Raw genomic sequence first — 19,430 nt, 5'->3', positions numbered from 1 at the left:
TCCCTGCTTGTCTGTGCTGCATCGCATTTGCATCACATTATCCTTTCAATACTGGGTGCTTGGTTTGGACATACATGTCTAGGTGATAATAGTAAACTGCCTACAAGCATTTTGAAGAGTAGTTAATGTTTGCCCATCAGCATGAAAATAGTAAATTGTTCAAGAAAATGTAACTGCTTCCTGCCATGTATAAGACACCTATGATTCAGGTGGTGAAACAGAGAGATGGGCAGAGACAGGTAATTACGTGCTGTCAGATCTCTGAGTTTTAGCTGATCTGGAGCTCTGCTTACCTTTGCAATCTGCACACACCAGTTGAGGAGGTACTGAGAGCCAATGTTGTCCTTGTGCTCCCGGATGTAATCCAGGAGGCAGCCGTAAGGCATCAGCTGGGTGATGAGCTGAACGGTTGAAGTGAGGCAGATTCCCAGCAAGCGACACACATGAGGATTGTCAACACTAGCCATCACATAAGCTTCCTGAGAAGAAAGGCAGAAAAAGAAATGTGAAACATTCCCTTTGGCATGACATGAATATTTGGAGGCAGTTTAAAATAAGTTGGTCATCCAAGAACTTGCTAAAATACTATATGCAAACTCTGTGTCTCATATCACATAAAAAATACACGTACTTCCCTCTCTGTGGACTGACTATTTTCCATTCAGTGGAATGTCCAGATTTTGAACACCAAATCATCACTGACATGCTACAGAAGCGCCAGTCTCTCACTACAAACACTGGACATAAAATCCTGTGAGATTAAAACTTACAGACCAAGGAGGAATTAATGAATTTAACACCAACTGGAAGGTGATGGGATTTCATAATTTTGAGCGCCTAATTGAAAGGGCAACACATTTTATGAACAGGGTAATATGGCTTTTTTCTCCACAGAGCTTTTAATGAAACTGACTGGAAATCAGTGTTTTTGAGAATTCTGCTCCCCTGTCAAGGTTGGTACTAACCCAGAAAGTCAAAGTTGTCATCTAAAACGTGACTGACAGTCTCATTCTTTAAGAGACCGTGTTTTTCTTGACCATGTTGTTCTTCATTCCATGTCAAACCAAATAGATTAAAAATCACTTCACTGCTTTAGAAGCTTGAATGCTTTCCTTTAAGTAACAATGGTGAAAATACCGCCCTTAATTGGAAAAGCTGGTTTACACTCATATAGCAATGTAAATTATACTAGAAAGGTACTTGGAATGTGGGAGCCCAAGCATTACAGACCCTTTGGTCAATTGGAATTTTGGTTTAATTTCATAAATATGTGATAAACTCTTTTTTCAGATATGGGTACACCCTGTGTAGCTTTAGGGTGTATACAACATCTTAAATCTAAATCCTAAATCCTATCTACAACACCCAAGATACCTCCTCTTCTTTTGTTCTTCTGTGGGAAGGGAAAGACCCCTTCAGAGGCTGGTTCAAATGCATTATTTAATATGGCCATGGGTGAAAATTCCTGATCTCATGGTTTTTGTATGCAAAAACTACTTATAGATTGAAATTTGAGATCTGTATTTATGCTCAAATCCACTGTCAAGTGCCGGCTCAAAGAATGGATTCCAGGGGGAAAAAATTAGAGCTGCAGTTGTTTGGTTTCTTTAACTAAATTTGTGTCTGATTTACAGTATGTCACTTTTAGGTATTTTAAAAGTGATTTGATTGAAACACAAAGGGAAATGAATGGGAATTTTTCCATTCAGTGAGCAGGTCAGAATCTTGATTCAGCATCTGGAGTAACACCTATCAATCGCCCCTTGGCAATTCAGGCTAGCAGTCCCCCAAAGCCTAAAATCATAGTGAAGACATGAATAGTGCAAGGAAGAGAGAAAATCTGCTCTTTCTAAGAGCTTAAGAAAATAAATACCATAGCACTTTACTCATCATCTAGCAAACAGACATCACATAGCTCCATAGCTGGTGAGAACTATTATTAAGGCAATGACGTTCAAGAAATAAGCAACCCCAATTCTTAAGCAATACTTTCTGGCCTCTGTGTTGTTGCTTAATGGGCCAGCCTAAGCAAAACATGATGTAATGCAGCCTCTTTTGAGGTACTAGCTCTGCATTTGGTATCCTTGTTTTGGAGCCCTCAGAATGAAAATGGCCTCCAGGCAGACAGGTTAAATAGGATCTCCACCAGAATTAGTAAGAGCTTGTCAACCTACTGCATGATGTGGGCAAACCACTGAAAAACAGCCCTCTGCCATGGATAGCACTGATTGTGTGGGCTAGCTCAAGGAAAGATAAAGCAGGAACACAATCCGCTATTCAGTTTGTATATATTTGTGGCATCATTTGCTAGAGATTCTTGCAAATTTGTTATCCAATACTCAGACATAAGGAGAGACCAAAACAACTTCATTTCCCTATGCTTCCTAGTGAGCCATTGCAATGATGAAGGATGCCTTGCTTCCTGCTGGGATTCAGATCCACATTGTATTCATTTTGGCAGGGCAGGGTCGGGGGAAGATTGCAGAGCAGGAGCTGTTCTCACTGCCCATCTGCTGCACAGCCCCCGTGGGGCTGAGCCGGGGGCTGAGCACCAGGACGCTGCGGGAGCAGGGTGGGCGTTTGGGCCACAGCCTTCGGAGAGCATCCAAGTGTTTGTTGATGGCCTCTTGCATTTGATACTGCAGAGGAAAACAGGCCTCCTCCTTGCAGAAAGCAGAACAGAGCTATTGTGTGGTTGTGGGTCCCTCTAAGTAGCCCAAGACATTAAAGTGGGTCTTTGTTTCAACTGTTTATCTTGGAAATCTCTTCGGGTGTGCTCTGACCTGCTCCAAGTATGCTTGGTATTTAACAACAACCTTCTCAATTAACCCTACCCTAATAAAGTCAGCCAGAGCTTGCCTGGATTATAAGAGCTAAAGCTGCTGTGCTTGTTCTATACCTAGAGTGATTCTGTAAGACAAATCATCTTTAATTAGACATTATTATCTTTGAGGTTCCAGTGACCTCGGAAAATTGGTTGTGTAGCAAAAATCTGTTTTGAGAAGTGCTTTTGGAATCATCCCTCTGGCTTCTTTCATGAGTTTTGTATTTTTTCCAAAAATTTAGTTCTGAAATACAGAGTTCCACCAACCAAATTATCTAAAAATTAACAGGATTGGAAAAGCAAGAGCTTTTTGATTAACATCCTAATTCAAAGGAAAAGAAAATGTGGGGATTTGCTACAGAAATTTCTTTTAGAAGAGAATGCACTTTGATATCACTCAAGAGCACACAGTCCCTGCATCTACTACCCTGTCCAGTGATCTTGATCTGCTGAAGGAAGGATGAAGTACTGTAGGCTTGCTGACTAACCCTTCCTCCAGGATACATGCCTTCATGAATTTCATGCAAAGTCCAAAGCATCTTTTGTGAACACTGTGTTATGTTCCTCATCACTGTGAAGAGCAAACTGTGGGGCAGAGCTCTGGGCAGGCAGCTGAGCAGCATCTCTGCCAGCTCCTCAATGCAGGGAATGCAGTGAAGGGAGGGATCACAGGCAGGTGAGGGGCAGGAATGAGGGCCACATAGGTAGGGACCTGGGGAAGGGCTGAGACTTGTCTGGAGTCTAACTAAACTAAAACCAGAATGGCTATTGCTTCCTGTATGGATTTGGACATGGACCACCAATTCTTCTGCACTGCTGCAATATGCCTATCAAATCATATGGTGCATAACACACAATCTGTTGAAGCAGAGTAATGTATTGGAATAACACTGTTTATTCAGGGTGACTTGAAAAATCCAGTGAGCTTTACTATCGTCAGCAGCACAGTGCTGGTTTGTTCAGACATTTATCCTGAGACTTCTCACTACAAGGATGGGCTTTTTGTTAAGATCTTCACCAGACTCAGCCATCTGAGATGAACCTTTCTACCTGAGGTGTCATTTGCTGGCCAAAACTGGATTAAAAAAACCTTCTAAATTCAGTCCCTACCAAAATAAAAAAAATCCACAATTTTCCCCATGGCTGAAGGACTTGTGTGCTTGATTAACAACACCATCAATTCCAGACAAACAGGTCCATTTGGGACATACCAGGGACAGGACAGAAAAACAGACAGACAAACTCTTCTTGTTGCTCAAGACCGAAGCACAGCATAGGAAATGTGAAGTTACACTGAATTTCTGAGTGCTCAATCAGCAGTCTCCTTTTGTTGTACACAAATTTATACAACCTTGGTGTTGCATGTTCCATGGCTTTGGATCTAGTTAAGGTTTTCATAAACTTCAGGTTCAGGAAACTTTGTATTTAGGACTCTGGCTCACTCATCGTAAACTCAAACATTTATGAACTTCTAAATCAGTGTCCCATAGCATTTCTTCTGGTTTTTTGGATATAGCTATGAGCTATATCCAAACAATAAAATGCATATCCCAGGCTTCTGTCAGAAGGTGAGATAATTTCTTGCATTCTATGGCAGAGAAATCAGACAGCTGACATTTTAAAATTTTATTTTGGATTTATAGCTAATTTAATTCTATTTAATGAAGCAACTTGTTTATGACAACCCGCAGGATCTATAAATCATTAGGTCTGTTGTTATTTGGCTTAGTTGCACCACCATAATGACAATGAAGGCTACAGCTTAAGGCCTGAAATATCAGAATAAAAACAGAGAATTAGTTGTAAATGTATTGTCCTAACTACTCCTTAGGTGCTACCCCACGAGTATAAAATCTGTATTGGGATTGGGTTCATGAGAGACACAAAAGCACTTCACAGACTGGGCTGCAAAGTGCAGAACTTCTAGATGGACAATTGAGCTGAGGATGCAAAATATTTCTTCCCACAAAATTCCTGGGACCCCTCTAGTTGGTAGAGAAGAAAATCCACAGACCACTGGCAACTTGAGAAAACAAACATGAAAACTCACATCAAGTATTTCCTTGTTGGCTTTTGGTGATGTAGCCTCTCTCAACTCTTTAATAGCAACAGGAATTTTAACCTTCTCTCCTTCTGGGATCCAAAGTCCCTACCAAAAAGAAGCACAAAAAGTTATTCAGTCTCATACCTAACAGGTTAATTCTCACATGTAAATACATATTTTTACATCTTCTGGGTAGACTTAGATATTCTGAGCAATGGAAAGACATGGCAGACAACAAAATATGTGTCTTGTATTGGGTATTACCAAATTCCTGTTAATGAGGTAGTACTTCTTTTTCAGTCACCTCTACCACACTTTCTTGAGAAAAACACATTCACTACTATGCCTGTGTAAATAGCCCAGGAGATGCATAAAGAGCAACATTTGTGGATGGAAATCTGACTAATTAGAGCTTCTGCATGCGCAAAACCTTGCCACTTCCAATTTATAAATCATGGGATGAAAATAATTAGCATTTTCTCATTAAAACCAGGTGGCACCTATGCTGTACAAATAATCCAGTCATAAACATGCAGTGGTAGGGAAGTCTATGCCCCACTGGTGCAGTGCTCTACATCTAAAGTGTCAGGAGGCCATTCAGGTGGCAGGTCAGCAGTGTGGCACTGGGAGGACATGCTCCTGAAACCCCCAGAAGTGCAGGTGCACATCTTTTTGTGCCCCTGAATTTCCTAATCATACCTGGAAGCCTGATTCAGAATATAGAGATTTATAACGCAATACAGGAATCTATAGTTAATGGAAAAGCCTGAAACACATATCCTGAATAAAAGGAGGAACTTAATGAAGAAGTACTGAGGATAAACAAACACCAATAGAAAAATTTACTTCTGAACCTACACAACTGAAGGTGTGCAGACACTTTCACACATCTAAATCAGTTCTAATGAAAGAATGATTGAACATTATAAAAAGAAGATCCCCCATGACACAGAAAAATGGCTTTGCAATGAGCTAACCACAATGCATTTCTTTTTCTTCTGAATATTTACAGTGGGGTGTATCTGACTGTGGTAGTTTTTAAGTCATGATTTTTGTTCTCCAGGGTCAGCACTGTGACTTTGGCAACGTTTTATGTAAACCTTCTCCTGTTAGCCAGTTTCTAGCAAAACTAATGATGATTGAGTAATCTCTCTAGCCTTCAATAGACAGATACATACTATAAAATCTAGTTTAAAAAAATATCTACACAATGATTGAAGCTCCCAGTTCTTGCTTTGTTTGGGTGTCTTCTGCAGGAGGGAGCAGGATGAAAAGGGGACTAGAAAAACAATGATCTTACCTTATAAACAGTGCCAAAAGCTCCAGAGCCTAAAACTTTGACCTTTTTAAATTCTGTTTCCTTTAGAATTCTCAGATGAGCCTGGTTTGGTGCCTCCCCACTGGGTGTCAGTGGTTCAACAAGCTGGTGCAGAGAGAAGATGATGTTAGGTTACACAGTCTGGAAGGTTGACCACTTTGGGGAAGCAAATAAATCCTTCCTTTAAAATAATGAGCATTTGATTCCATGTGAAGTTTTTGGGAGGATAATTCTGCTCTGACTTGCAGGAATAAATACCCGCTCCAAAAATCAAGCATGGAGTGGCAGCTGCCCTTTTGAAGGAATGAAGGAATACCTCTTCTCAAATGGAGGCTATGACTTCAAAGCCTTGAAACACATGGCATGAAAAATCATGTAATTACCACAGATGCTAAAGGAGATTATTTTTGTTTTGAACTTGTGAATAAATTATTAAAATGTTTAAAATAATGGGCAAGAATCACCTGCAACCTTTCATGTCTGCTCTTGTTTAACTGGATAAAATTCCCATGGTGCCAGTAGTTCCCTCAAAACATGCAGTGTAGAAGCAGCAATTGAAACTCTGACACTGGTTCTTTCCTCAAAAAACAAGGATGTTGAATTGCCTATTGATTTTTTTCAAAATTTTATCTTAGCCTTATTGCAAACAGCAGTAATGTCATCCAAAGATATTTAATGCTTTTATGATGCATAAGTCAGCTTTTTCCTCGGTGCTTCTCCTTTGGCTTTTTCTTCAAATGAAACCATATTTAGCTCAATTCAATCTGATTTCAGAGGACCAGCACCCTCTCAGTTGTGATAAAATATCCTCATTTTGAGGAGTCCAGAGGGTACAATATGAGCTGAGCAGAAATTGAACTCTACTATCACAACTGCAGAATACAGCAGTATGTAAAATATAGTTTCATAGTGCAATGAAAAACAAGCCAGCTTATCTTTTTCTTCCTTTTTTTTAAGGATATTAGCAGCTGACTTGGCAAAGCTGGCAATTACAGAACAAAGCTGCAATTGGGATTTTAGCAGAATGTTAAAAACAATTGGTTAATTTACTAGAACCAGACTAGAAAGAGAAGGGGGCTAACCACAAAAGAGCAGCTTCCCCCCAGGATTAGGAATTTTGCTGTATATGAGGTATCAGAGGGTGATGCTGTAATGCACACAAAAACAAAGAGCAGTGCAGAAACCTTGCTCATGCCCAGCAGGGTGAACCATTCACTTTGATGCCATTGTGGGCTTTTTGTGCTAAAAACAAACCAAAGACAAGACACAAACACTTCCTCAATTCCTTTCCCTCCTCTCCTTTTTTTCCACAGGATCAGGCACGCACCTGATCAAGGGGGAAATATTTTCAAAAGCACCCGAAGCTGCCACAGGAGCCCCAAGATTTGTCTGGAGGGACACACGATTTGAGGCCTACGCAGGAAGGCAATATGGATCAGCAAACGCATTGCACCTCAACCTGAAGGTGTAGTTTTTTTTCTGAGTGGGTAATCTCAATGACTTTCCTTGGGATTGAAACACCCAAATCCCTTAAATATTTTGCAAGCTATACGCAGAGGGATCAGATTTGAGATTGAGAAGGTGTTGGGTGCACGCCGCTCCTTTCCTGAGCGGCGTGGCAGCCGCCGCGTTCCCCATCCCCGGGGATTGCTGAGCGACAAGGATGCAGGACACGGATGCAGGGTGCTTTATCCCCTGGCCCAAACAAGGAGGAGGACCCCGGGTGGAGCAGGGCTGCTGGCGGGGCTCACCTCCCTCTCCTGCAGCAGGCGGCGCAGGGTGCGCTTCCTGACGATGTGGCGTCTCCGCAGGTAGAGGCCGATGCCCAGGCCCACCACCACCAGGCACAGGAGCCCTCCCACGACACCCGCCGCGATGGAGGGGATCTTGGAGCTGCAACAGCAGAAAGAGAAAAAGAGTCTTAGGTGCTAGACTTTAAAGAAGCCCTAGAGAGGTTGCAGGGAGCCTTATGTTTTGATCAGACACAGACTCTGGGTGTGCACATAAGCCTATCTGACATTTCAGATTTCTTGAGCACCTGTTTTTTAAGTTCCTCATCTAGTAATCTGTTCAAAGTGGTACTTAATTTCCATCTGGGCTTAAAACTACAAGTCTTCCTTCTTCCCTCAAACTCACGATTGGAACTGATCCTCATAGCTTAAGTGAGGGGATTTCTCCTCCCTCCAACAAACCCGCCAAGGACACGAACATCACATCTGTGATGCCCATGTGTGCCAGCTGTGGGCAGCCCACGTGTGATCACAGACACGAAGCATGTGGAGAGAAGGCCTCTCAGAAGGCATCCACAGTTGTGATACCAGCAATGCAGCTGATATTCCCCCCATTACTGTGGGGAGAAGGGGACATGCTGTAAGGGTCACAGTGAACGTCAGATCATCGGTCTGCCTTACAAGTACGAATGTCTGAAAACAGGTATTGTGTACCATTCCCACCATATACACAGATTGCTGCCTCTTTATTAGAGCTTGGGTAATTGCAAATTTGAGCTGAAAAGGAAAACCTGTTTTCCAAGGTTGTTTTTTGGTCTGTACTTAGAGATTCTTCCCAGCATTTTTCTAAGTTGCCCCAGGGATTACTATTAAATGCAGTCAGTTTTTAACAGTACTTCTAGGCTGAATTTATCTTGCCATAGCATGACTTTGTGGCCAGAAATAAAATCCCTCTCTCCCAATCAGAGAAGACTGCTTGTTGCATGACCTCAAGCACATCATGAAGCCAAAGAGTGTGATATAAGATCTAGTCTGAGTGTGACAAACAAGAATCCATGTGAGCACACAGTATTTGGAGATGTACAGATCACAGGGCTGGAAAAGACCCTCTGCATCTCTGAGTCTCCTGTAACACAGGTAACTATATCAGTCCTAAACATATCTCTCTCTGCCCTCAATCCTTCCTTTTTCCATCCTCTCCTTTTATTCTTCAGTAACAGATCCCTGGTCTCACCTTGACAAAAATAGGTAGGTAGAACAAGATTTTGAAGTCTTGTGCCAGGAGCAATATTTCTCAGTTCTTTAAAGCATTTTTATAGCCTGAGCCTGCTCTAATCTGTCACTTCCCGGTAAACAGCCGAAGACTTTAGTCCCAGCCTTGCAGTGTCCAGTGTGGAAATGTAAACACACACACACACACACATTCTTTCCAGCTCTGCCATTAATTGTAGCAGATGAAATACTCACCCATTTGGACAGCCTTCAAGACCTGGCCCTTTGCACCTGTAAAAACAAATGAACGTTACAAACATAGTAGCTCTGGCCTACATACTTCTGTAATTCCAACTTAGAAGAGTGCTACTGATTTGAAAGTTTGTGTTTCAGAGCAGTCCAAGTGTTAACATAGGAATTTATAATAGTCATACACTCCATTAAATATCAGTCAACAACCTTGCTCCAGAATCTTTTATCTGGAGAAATAGCTGTGCTGCATACTTAGTTTAAGGAATGCTTTAAAACAATATTTAGCATGTGGTAGAAGAGGGGGAGGACACAGATACACAAAATTCATGGATTCCCCATCTCTGTGCAGAGCCCAGGGCTGACTGTGGAGGAGGGCAGAAGTAGCCTCCTCCTCCTACACGGACAGAAATTCATGTGGAAACGTGTTATTGCAGACCCTCCTGCATAATCCTTGTTTCCAGATAATGTAAAAATTTCAATTTCCAGACTTTCTATTTCAATGGAAAACTTGGGCAGCAGATACACAGACTTCCATCAAAAGATGGGACTTGACAGCACTCTCTCAGGCTACAGTTTGTTGGCACGTGTCCATGGTATTTTTCCTTTGGAATCCAAAGTCTTATGTTACTGGTAATGTAAACAGGTACAATCGTTATCCAGGGAGCCAGGAACTCTACCAGCAAGTCATTCACCCTCCATTTGAGTTTAAAATGCTCAAAATTTTGGCAGTGCAGTGCAAAAAAAAAAACCACAGATGAAAACACAGTGACTGTGTTCACTTGATGGTCTAATGAGTGTGAGAGGCACGGTGCATTCCCCAAGTGCTGCTGGGCTATAAGATGTATGTTCTTCATGGGAATTGTGGTCTTTGTGGTGTCTGCTGAGGAAGGAGAGCATTACTGAGAGGGTGACATCACCTCTAGAAAACAGAGCACAGGAAAGGACTAAAGTCCAGTTTGTGGTATCCGCTCCCTGCGCTGACTTAAAGAAAATGGATCATCCCAAAACAATTCCAGAGGAGGTCAAGTAGCGGGTAAGGAGTGAGCCCATGCCAGGAAAACTGCTCTGGAATCCCTCTCACTGACAGAAGGAACCAAAAAATTTTTCAAAATGCCAGGTAGACTTGCAGATCTTCTCTCGTAACTTGGACTGGATCTGGAGAAGGAAGAGGTGAAGCAACTACTCATTTTATTGGGTTTTAGTTTGTTTGTTTGTTTGTTTTCATTACTCGGATCTTCCCTTGCGTATTTGTCTTGTTTCTGGGCCAACACAGTGCTCCAAGACCCAGCATCTGGAAGGTCTTGTAAGTTCACTGGGCTCCCATGCAAGAATGTGCATCCTGGTGTCCTGGACATGCTGGAAGCGCTGTGCATACCAATTCCCGGATCCCGGGTCCTCAGCCTTGTTAGCTTGCCTACCAGCATACAGCTTGCTTTGTTTGCTCAGTTGTGTAACTAAGCACAGAGAGGCTGCACCTGCAGAGCAGAGCCACCAGCTTGCTTAGCATCACAGGGGGCAGATCTTGCCTTGGGCTTCTCTCTTCAGCTGCTAAATGGAAAACTGATCTAGGACTCCAGACCTAATCCAGTCATGGTCTGCCTCCTGGACATGAATTTCTAACACAACAAAACATGTGCAGCTGCTCTTGATAAGAACGTGAAATTAGAAGACCTCACCTAATTTCAGAATATGACTACTGTCCCTCAAAGTATCTCTTCCTCAAAATTCTGGTTTGCCATTCTACTTTAAGATGGCAAGCTCTCTATGTACTTCCTAACAGCAAACAAAACTGGCTGAGGGGATTGTAGCTAGAGTCTGAGGAATGACTGACCAGTTCTTCTCTTACGCATCAAAGCAGAGGCAGGAGAACTGTAGATTTTTATCAATTCCCTTCCTTTTCCCCACACAAATCCATCAATATCAAGTCTCATGGGATAAAGTTAGAAGGTGTTTGAGAAGAAATAGAGAGATCAGTTTGTGCTTTTCAGATCCCACTTGGTTTTCTGATTAATTTCACAAGTCAGAGAAGAAACAAAGCCCATAAGAATTATCCCTCCAGGACTATATATAACAATCCTTCTTAATGTAGAATTTTATGATGACACCCTACATAAGTATCCCAGATTTTATGGAATCTAAACAATCACATTTTCCATTCCTGAGTAATTTTTCTTCAGCTTACAGAAACCAAAATGACAAATATGACCTTATGTTATGAAGTAACTCAAGATCTTATGGATATATGAGATGAATATAACAGCAGTTGTGGCCTTTGGTATATTTCTCTGCTTATTGGAAAATTAGTTCTGTGTACTCCTGTAGTTCTCCTGAAAACTACTTCATCCTGATCTACACATTTTACCCATTTATGTAAATATTACTTGTCCCAGAGCAGACACAGCTGTTTATTTCCTAAATCCATCAAGATTTTAACAACTTTCTCCTTGACCTATAGTTCCTAATTTGATGTAATACAGTCAAGTTGTTGTGATTGATGTCCTTTCAGAGGGGACTCACACTATAACAGCCGAAGTTACTCCACAATCATAAAAGAAATGGAAAACTATTTTAAAATATTTTTAAACTTTACAAAAATTTTACTTTTTCCTTTCTTTCCAGGTAACCTTCCAAGAGTGACAAAGGCATAGAATTTGTGCTGTGCTTCTACAGCCTTCCCTCTCAGATCCCCGGGCCACTTTCTCATTTCCCCCAAAAATCCCCTAGCATTTAAAATGAAGACTGGTGAGACACAGAGTGTTGATAGCAACTGTGGATGGAGCCAGGATGTGCCAGCCAGTGGTATTGGCTACAGTGGTGGCTTCTTCTGCTCCTTGCTTATCCACTCCAGTGGCTGCGTCTGAATTACTCTCCTGTACTCTGTGAGACTGGCAAGGGAAAATCAAATCCTTCAACACTGACCAGATCAATTGAGAAGGTGAGTGTCTTTAACTGATGAACATACGGGGTAATTCCAGGGCTTTTGAGATGTTTCTTTCTATATCGTCGATATAATTCTCAGCTGCACTAGAGGCAGGGCAAAAGGAAGCTCATGTACAAAATCCCCAAGAGAATACAGGAGAATTGGGAGAGAAGGGGTCTTTTGAGCTAAGCAGGAGAAAGCATCCTTCATTCTGTTTCCTAATGAAGGCCGAAAAATGGACTCGGCAAAGAAAATGAGACTCAAAGGGATTTTTCATGTCATTGCAAAAGAAGCAATGTACAACCAGTACACATACCTAAAGTGAAAAAATGAAATTCCTGACAAAACTCAGCTGGGAAGAGAAGTTTTTTACTTGAAGCTTCTTCAAATAAGGAAAACGGAGAGTGATCCTGGGAACCCTTGCTTGCATGACTACTGAAGTCAGCACACTTAATCATGCTGATAAGATTTTGTGGGCTCTAGCCGTGAAATTGGACAGGGACAGAAATGAAGTTGTTGTCTCTTGTCCTGCAGGAATTGCTGAGACTGTGGTTTCTAAGGATGCAAAAGCTTTGTGAGACAGATGTTTTCCACCCACTGCTGAACAGATCCATTCCCACAGCAAAATGAGGGAAAGGCGTGAAGAGAAATGGCATTGCTGATGGATTGCCTTCAGAGAGACAATGCTGTGCCTGGCTGCATGTTCCCATATTATAACCCTGACACTGGCTCCCTCATCCATGGCCACAGATGTCTCATCTGTATAGCAAATATCGCAACACTACCTCCTTCTAGCTCTCTTGAGCCCTTCAGGGATACAGCCTATTTCATCTGCCACATTTGGGCATCAATTTGAATTGGGCTATTGAGCATGTTCACAACGTAACTGATGCAAACTCAGCCCAGCTCTTTCATGTGAAAGATGAAATTGATACTGCTTTTATGTTCTGCCTTAATAACACAAGGCCAAATACACAGAGGCATATGTTGGGTAACCCTCATTTTAAAAAAGTCTTCTTACTGTAACCTCATCTCCTGCCTGACTCTTGTGGTTCCCCCATCCACTGCTAAAGCAAGGCAGGAATTGACTTCTCTGATCATTTCTGCTTGGGGAACTTGCTTGTGCACTAAGAGCCACTGTGTGACTTGTTTTACATCCCTGTCTGGCAAATTATGTTCTCCAAATCTGCATTTGAGTCTAGAGTTTGATCTCACTCCTGAGGCTGCGCAGTGAAAAGCAAGCCTCGTTCAGGTGTGGTTATCATTACACTGTTCCACTAATCAGCTGCATTTCCATGGGGCCAGTTAGAAGGAGGCTATCAGACCCCTGTGGCCAGTTTGCATCAGTAGGGACTACTGAAGTAATTAATAAAGAGCAACCTTATTGGGATCTCTTTTCAACTGAGGAACTTTCTTCCTGGGCTTGCAGTGGGAAGCCCTGATAGACCATGTGTGTGACTACAGAAAAAGGAAGAGCCATTGCTGTAAATCATGGCAAATCCAGCAGGCTGGTGTAACTACTGTCTGAAATCCAGTGCACTGATTTTCACTACGAGCACTAGAAAGGGCTGTTACTTGCTGATTCCACCCTCCATCTCCTTTTTCCCATGAAGGTGGGGAGCTGGCAGTTGATTAGCTAGTACACAATGTGATGGTTGGTCTGAGTATGTTACAATTCCTCTCTTGCAACACTTATTACGGGCATATTATAGAAGGATTTTGGATCAGACAAATTTGCAGGGTAAAAAGCAGAGGCCTCTGAAGGAAAATACACCAAACATGGCCTGGTTTTTTGTTCTGAAAGCATCACAGTCCAATAACCAGCTCTCAAACACTAAAACCTTTTCCCATGCATCCCATGTATTTTGTAGGTTGGAAATCAGGAGAGGAGGAGATCATTATTACTTGTGATGTAGGTTAAACACATCAATTCACATCTTCTTACAAGTTGCAGTTTAAGCTGTCCCCAAATGAGGAAAAAAATGGCTCATATAGATTGGATTTCCTGTGATTCCTGTTAAAAAAGCCACACTCACAAGGCTTTAAACTCAGACCAAGTGCTAGAGTATGGAAAGAAGGAAAAAAAGAAATCATTGTGTTATCCCACTGGGATTTCCCTCCTGAAAGTTGAAAGGTGCACAGAAAAATGGGCCCTGGGAACCTAGCATCCACCAGATGTCACTGATGTTCCTCTCAAAACCAGAGGACACAGCAACAAGCCAGGTGGGAAAAAAAGGGTGCGCCACTGGCGGATGAGTCCTGTAAAATTCTTTCAAGTAATCAAACAAGCCTGTTTCAAACCCCTTAAACAATTTTTTTTCTTTCCTTCTGCATAAAGACAAAGTACCTACTTAAAAGTTTGCCACACTCTGCTTATATCAACGATGCTCTTCTGACCTCTCTTGCTCCCTGCTAGTTCTTCTCAGTGGTTTGACATGGGACCGTCAGGAGGAGAAAGAGCTCGAGACAAGCTGTTTCTCTGTTTCTTTTCTTCCCTGTCACCATTCAGTCCCAGGTTTTACTCACCCCCGGGTGCAGTTTGGATGGCAGAGCTGGCAAACATTATTCCCATCAGCATATTTCCAGACGAGGGTGTCATTCTCACCCAGAACCCCTGCTGGGCAGGATTTCACACAGTGGGGGCCATCTATAAAATGGGCACACTTCATGCAATTGTCAGGGCCCTGCAGAGAGAAACAACTTGTTTATATTGCCCTTACATCAGCTTATTCAGGAGGAAACTCAGAAGATAAATCTAAATGACTTTGACTGATGGAAGTTTTCAGCATTGTCTGGTTTTATTACCTTGCTACCTGATATTCTTGCAAGCAATCGGTCTTGCAGGATGGACCATACAAAAGACAGTTCCTGTTGCTTAAAGCTAATATTTTCTTGCATTATAATGTTGCTTCTTTTTCACCTCTGCCTTCTGTCTGGTTGGAAAACTTGCATTTTGCATTTTAAATGGGGAAGAATTTAATGACACCTTGACAGGGGTTAGCTGAAAAGCAGACAGCTTTGTTGCTACCTGGTGCAATCTACTGTCACATAATTTAAAATAGTGGATATAGACCTCCTGATACCTCCCTGAAAAACTGGAATCAAATCATTATTTTTCTGGTTTCTCAGCACAGGTTCTTTCCTCTGTTATGAAGAAGCATAGGATGATGAAGGCAACCCAAGGAGTCCATGCATTTTTTTTCCACTTTGAAAAGAACTTAGTTTGTATTTAAAGGCATTGCCTTCAGCCATTTTGGTAGAACTGTTTTTATTAAGACTGTAACAGCACCATGAATGACCTAAATATTTTAAAGCAGGGGAACCAGCAATTGTGGGCCAAATTCTACCGTGGAGAAAAACCAGACCAGATCCATAGTGCTGGTTGCAGTGGGACCAAAGTAAGACACGCTATAGGAAGATTATTTTAATCACTGTAATGTCTGAGGGCCACTATAATAGACTGATTACTAGATGCTAGGCAAATATGGAGCAGGGGGTCACTGTCTGAAGGAGTTTATAATGTAAATAATATCCTTGAGGCCATGGTGCTAGGAGGGAGGATGGAAATGCTTCACATTACTGAGCAGTGACTCTTCAAACTGATGATGGGTGTCCTTGCTCTCGACAGGGCAGGACAGGGTTAACTTTTGCAGTATCCAGGAGGGGCATGGCTAGGACATGGGGGTTATTCTATGCCCCCTCATGTATACCTCCTTCCCGCAGGGGAAGGAGTTTCTTTTGGGGAGAAGGGGTTCCTTCTGGCTGAGCAAGCATGATAGAGGGAACAGTGGGGTGATGCTGGTTCTGAGCAATTACATCAGAATCCTTCACCTTTCTTGTACACTGTTACTAATGCTGCTGTTACTGCTCCCTCTCTTATCTCATTGCTGCTTCCAGTAAATTGTTCTTATCTCAACCCATGATTTTCCCCTCTTATGCCTCCAATTCTCCTCTCCAGCCTGCCACAGGGCAAGAGGGGGAGGGAGTGAGCGAGTGGCTTGTCATTCGGAAAGTCTCAGTGGGAGTACTAAGTTGGGGAGTACCATTCCTAAGCCACAACAATGAGCAAGGGTCAAACACTCAGAGGCTGCTGGTGGTGGCAAGAGGTGTTTAAAGAGTTGGACTAAGCAACACAGAGGTGGGCCTGTGATGGAAGCAAGAGATTTGATCTCAAAAAAAAAAAAAAAAAAAAGAAGAACTGGACTATTGCAATTAAGATCTGAGTTTGAACTAATGTGTTCACACCAACTTGGAAGTTGAGTGGTTACATGTTATTCAAATTTTGGCCATATTTGCCAAAGCAAGTATTTTTTTAAAGATACAAAATTTAATATTTTAAAAAATATTAAAGACTCCACAATGTCTGTGACTGTGGATTGCTGTCAGAAAATAGAACTAACACCTTGAGGTTTCCTATCCTGCTCCCTTGCCCCAAGATCTTGACTTCTAACCACCCCCATTCTCTGCTTCACCTCTAATAGGATTAAAATGACACCTCAGGATTATCTGAACATAGGAAATACAGATCAATATGTGATCTGGGGCTCAGGTTTGCTAAGAGGAATCTGCTCTTACAGGTCCAGTGCAGGTTGCATTGTACATGGTGGAGTTTTGCACCAGGCACTCAGGGTGGCAGGGGAGGCACTTGGAGTCCTTTTCAAACTCTCTTGGCTCCCTGGAAAACAACAACAAAAAGAGAAGAGCAATTAAACCTTAGAAATAAGAGCAAGTGATAAATTGTGGTCTTCTCTCCTTTTCCACATTAGACTGAGATGATGATGGTACTGAGACAGGAGGAGGGACCCTCTTGGCTCCACCAGCAGCACTTGCTCAGTGCAACCAGGAGGATGTAACACTAAGGGAAATTTGCTTGACAGTGAAACACATGGCACTCCAGATTGCACACTACAAATTAGTTTACTTTCTCTTTTAAGCTAATGTCACAGAATACTCACAACCATTTCTAGAGGCTTTTAAATGGTAGTGATGCAAAGAGATCAGCAAAAACAGTCCAAGTGATTCCAAGGCTACAAATAATGATTAGGAAAGTTAAACAGCAAGGCACTGATAATTAAATTCATGTCCTCTCTACAACACACAATGAATCATTAAAATATGAAAGTTGGGAACAGATGGTTTTAATAGCAATAAAGCTGTTCCACTTCAAGTAATGGTGTTATTAATTAAACTAAATCTACCCATCATTTGACACAAAATAATGCCCTGATCTGCCCTTCAGGTTATAATAGCTGCTAGAGGGAATTCACTTTAAAAAAAAGACAGCTGCTAAACTGCAAACCACTAGAGAAATACAAACATCAGAGATATTAGCACCCTGACAAGTACTTGCTTAATACTCAGGAGCTTTAAAAGTCAGACTTTGTAATTTTGCTGCTAGACATGCCTTTTCCACCAACCTGTAGAATTGACACACAAGGCAGCAATATTTTTCCCATGTCCTGAGTGGGGCTGAGGCAATAATTTGGTCTGAAATTGCTGCTCTCAGTCTTTTTCAGATGAAAGTTCATTCTCCCTTGACTGCAACTTTGCAAACTGCAAGGGTGAGCTGCTCATCTGAGCAAATATAAGAGGAAGGAAGTCTCCCAAGCAATGAAGCCCTGGTTCTGGGGATGTCTGAGCTCTCAGAGATTCTAAATGGCTTTGGCTTTCACACAGTGTACTTGACGTGACAGCCACAGATTGAGCTTTAAACTCCTTTCTTTCTTATGGCAAGGAAGCCCAAGGCATCCTTGGGCCTCCAGGTAGTCTCCTTGTGGGATTAGGGGGATGTTTTCTTAGCAGCCACCATGCCAGGAGCAAACCCCTAAGCAATACTGAATGGGGAAGGAGAGGTACCTTAGCTAGGTATTGTGTCCACACATCTCTGCAAGCTAGGGCAATCCCATGCAAGCAGAGACCCAGCTTCTTGCTTTCTTTCTAGCTACAACATGTTTTAAAAACCAAAACCCCCACGCCATCACCGAAACCGAAGGCAATCCTGAGACACCTTACCCTTGCAGGATGTTGCACTGTTTCACGCATTCCTTCTGACGATCAAAAAACCTGCAGGAGAAGCAGTGGAAGGGCCCTGGGCCCCAGCAGCCTACATCTGAGCACAGGGGGTCGCAAACATGCTTGGCAGCAGCTGAGAGAGAAAGAGGGACAAGAAAATACATAAATATCCAGGCAAGAGAGAGGTCAAACTCTCCATTCTCACTCCATCTGACCAGCTGGCTTCCCTAGCCTGTTCCAAAATAGATATGAATGGTTCTGGTAGAGTGGAAGAGGAGTAATCATGCCTCTCTAAATCCCCTAGCCTGAAATTGAGTGATTTCTGGCCATTCAAAATAAGAATGATCTCCTCTGTGACAGCTTAACACATGTACAATAAAGTTGAGTCAGGCTGAGGGAGCTGGGGGTGTCCAGCCTGGGGAAGAGACAGCTCTGGAGAAACATTATTGGGGGTTTTTTGTACTTGAAGGGCACTTATAACAACTTTTTAACAAGGCCTATAGTGACAGGACAAGAGAAAATGCTTTTAAATGAAAAGAGTAGATAGATTTTTGGATACAATGAAGACATAGTTGCAATGTGGTGAGACACTGAGTTGCACAGGGAATTGGTGGATGCCTAATTCCTTTGAAGTTCAGGGTCAGATTTGATGGGGCCCTCCCTGAGCAACCTGGTCTAGTGAGAGACATCCCTGCCCACAGCACAGGGGTTGGCCTACATGACCTTTAAAGCTCCCTTCTCACCCAAACCATTCTCTATTTCTATGACAATTTTTTAAAATATAGCAAATTCATATTCTGCAAAAAGAAATTGATTTTGGCCCAGGGACCATTGCAGTCAATGGCAGTACGGTTGAACAACAGCTTCAACCTTGTTAAAAAAGGCCAGGTTTAGGAGTTAGCTTTTATGTCTTTCAAGTGACACGGCTTCACCATGTTCACAGTAGTGAAGAAGCTGGACACCTCAAAGTCCACATTTTGGTGGGGAAAAAACAATCCCACTCTTCCCTCACCACTTTTATTAAAGCAGTATCACTGATGAATTTTGTAGCCAGAGAAGCATGAAGAAAAAAGCCTTGCTTGAATCATGAAAATGCAAGTTTACTCTTGAATTGCAAG

The 19,430-nt window shown here is 42.2% G+C and overlaps 1 protein-coding gene across 1 annotated transcript in view; it reads right to left on the bottom strand.

Moving 5' to 3' along the window:
* The window catches only part of EGFR (epidermal growth factor receptor), a 151,922-nt gene that overhangs the window by 12,380 nt on the left and 120,112 nt on the right, over nt 1-19,430 (bottom strand). The window contains exons 13-20 of the mRNA XM_084212715.1: nt 18,313-18,445; nt 16,876-16,975; nt 14,827-14,984; nt 9,384-9,419; nt 7,938-8,079; nt 6,169-6,291; nt 4,875-4,973; nt 294-479 (exon numbers count right to left, since the gene is read on the bottom strand). Coding sequence (XP_084068841.1) covers nt 294-479; nt 4,875-4,973; nt 6,169-6,291; nt 7,938-8,079; nt 9,384-9,419; nt 14,827-14,984; nt 16,876-16,975; nt 18,313-18,445 — 977 coding nt within the window. The remainder of the gene's footprint in view (nt 1-293; nt 480-4,874; nt 4,974-6,168; nt 6,292-7,937; nt 8,080-9,383; nt 9,420-14,826; nt 14,985-16,875; nt 16,976-18,312; nt 18,446-19,430) is intronic.

This window comes from Fringilla coelebs (genome assembly GCF_963513975.1).
Source record: "Fringilla coelebs genome assembly, chromosome: 1".
Classification (NCBI taxonomy): domain Eukaryota; kingdom Metazoa; phylum Chordata; class Aves; order Passeriformes; family Fringillidae; genus Fringilla; species Fringilla coelebs.
This window is presented reverse-complemented; position numbering and strand designations above follow the sequence as displayed.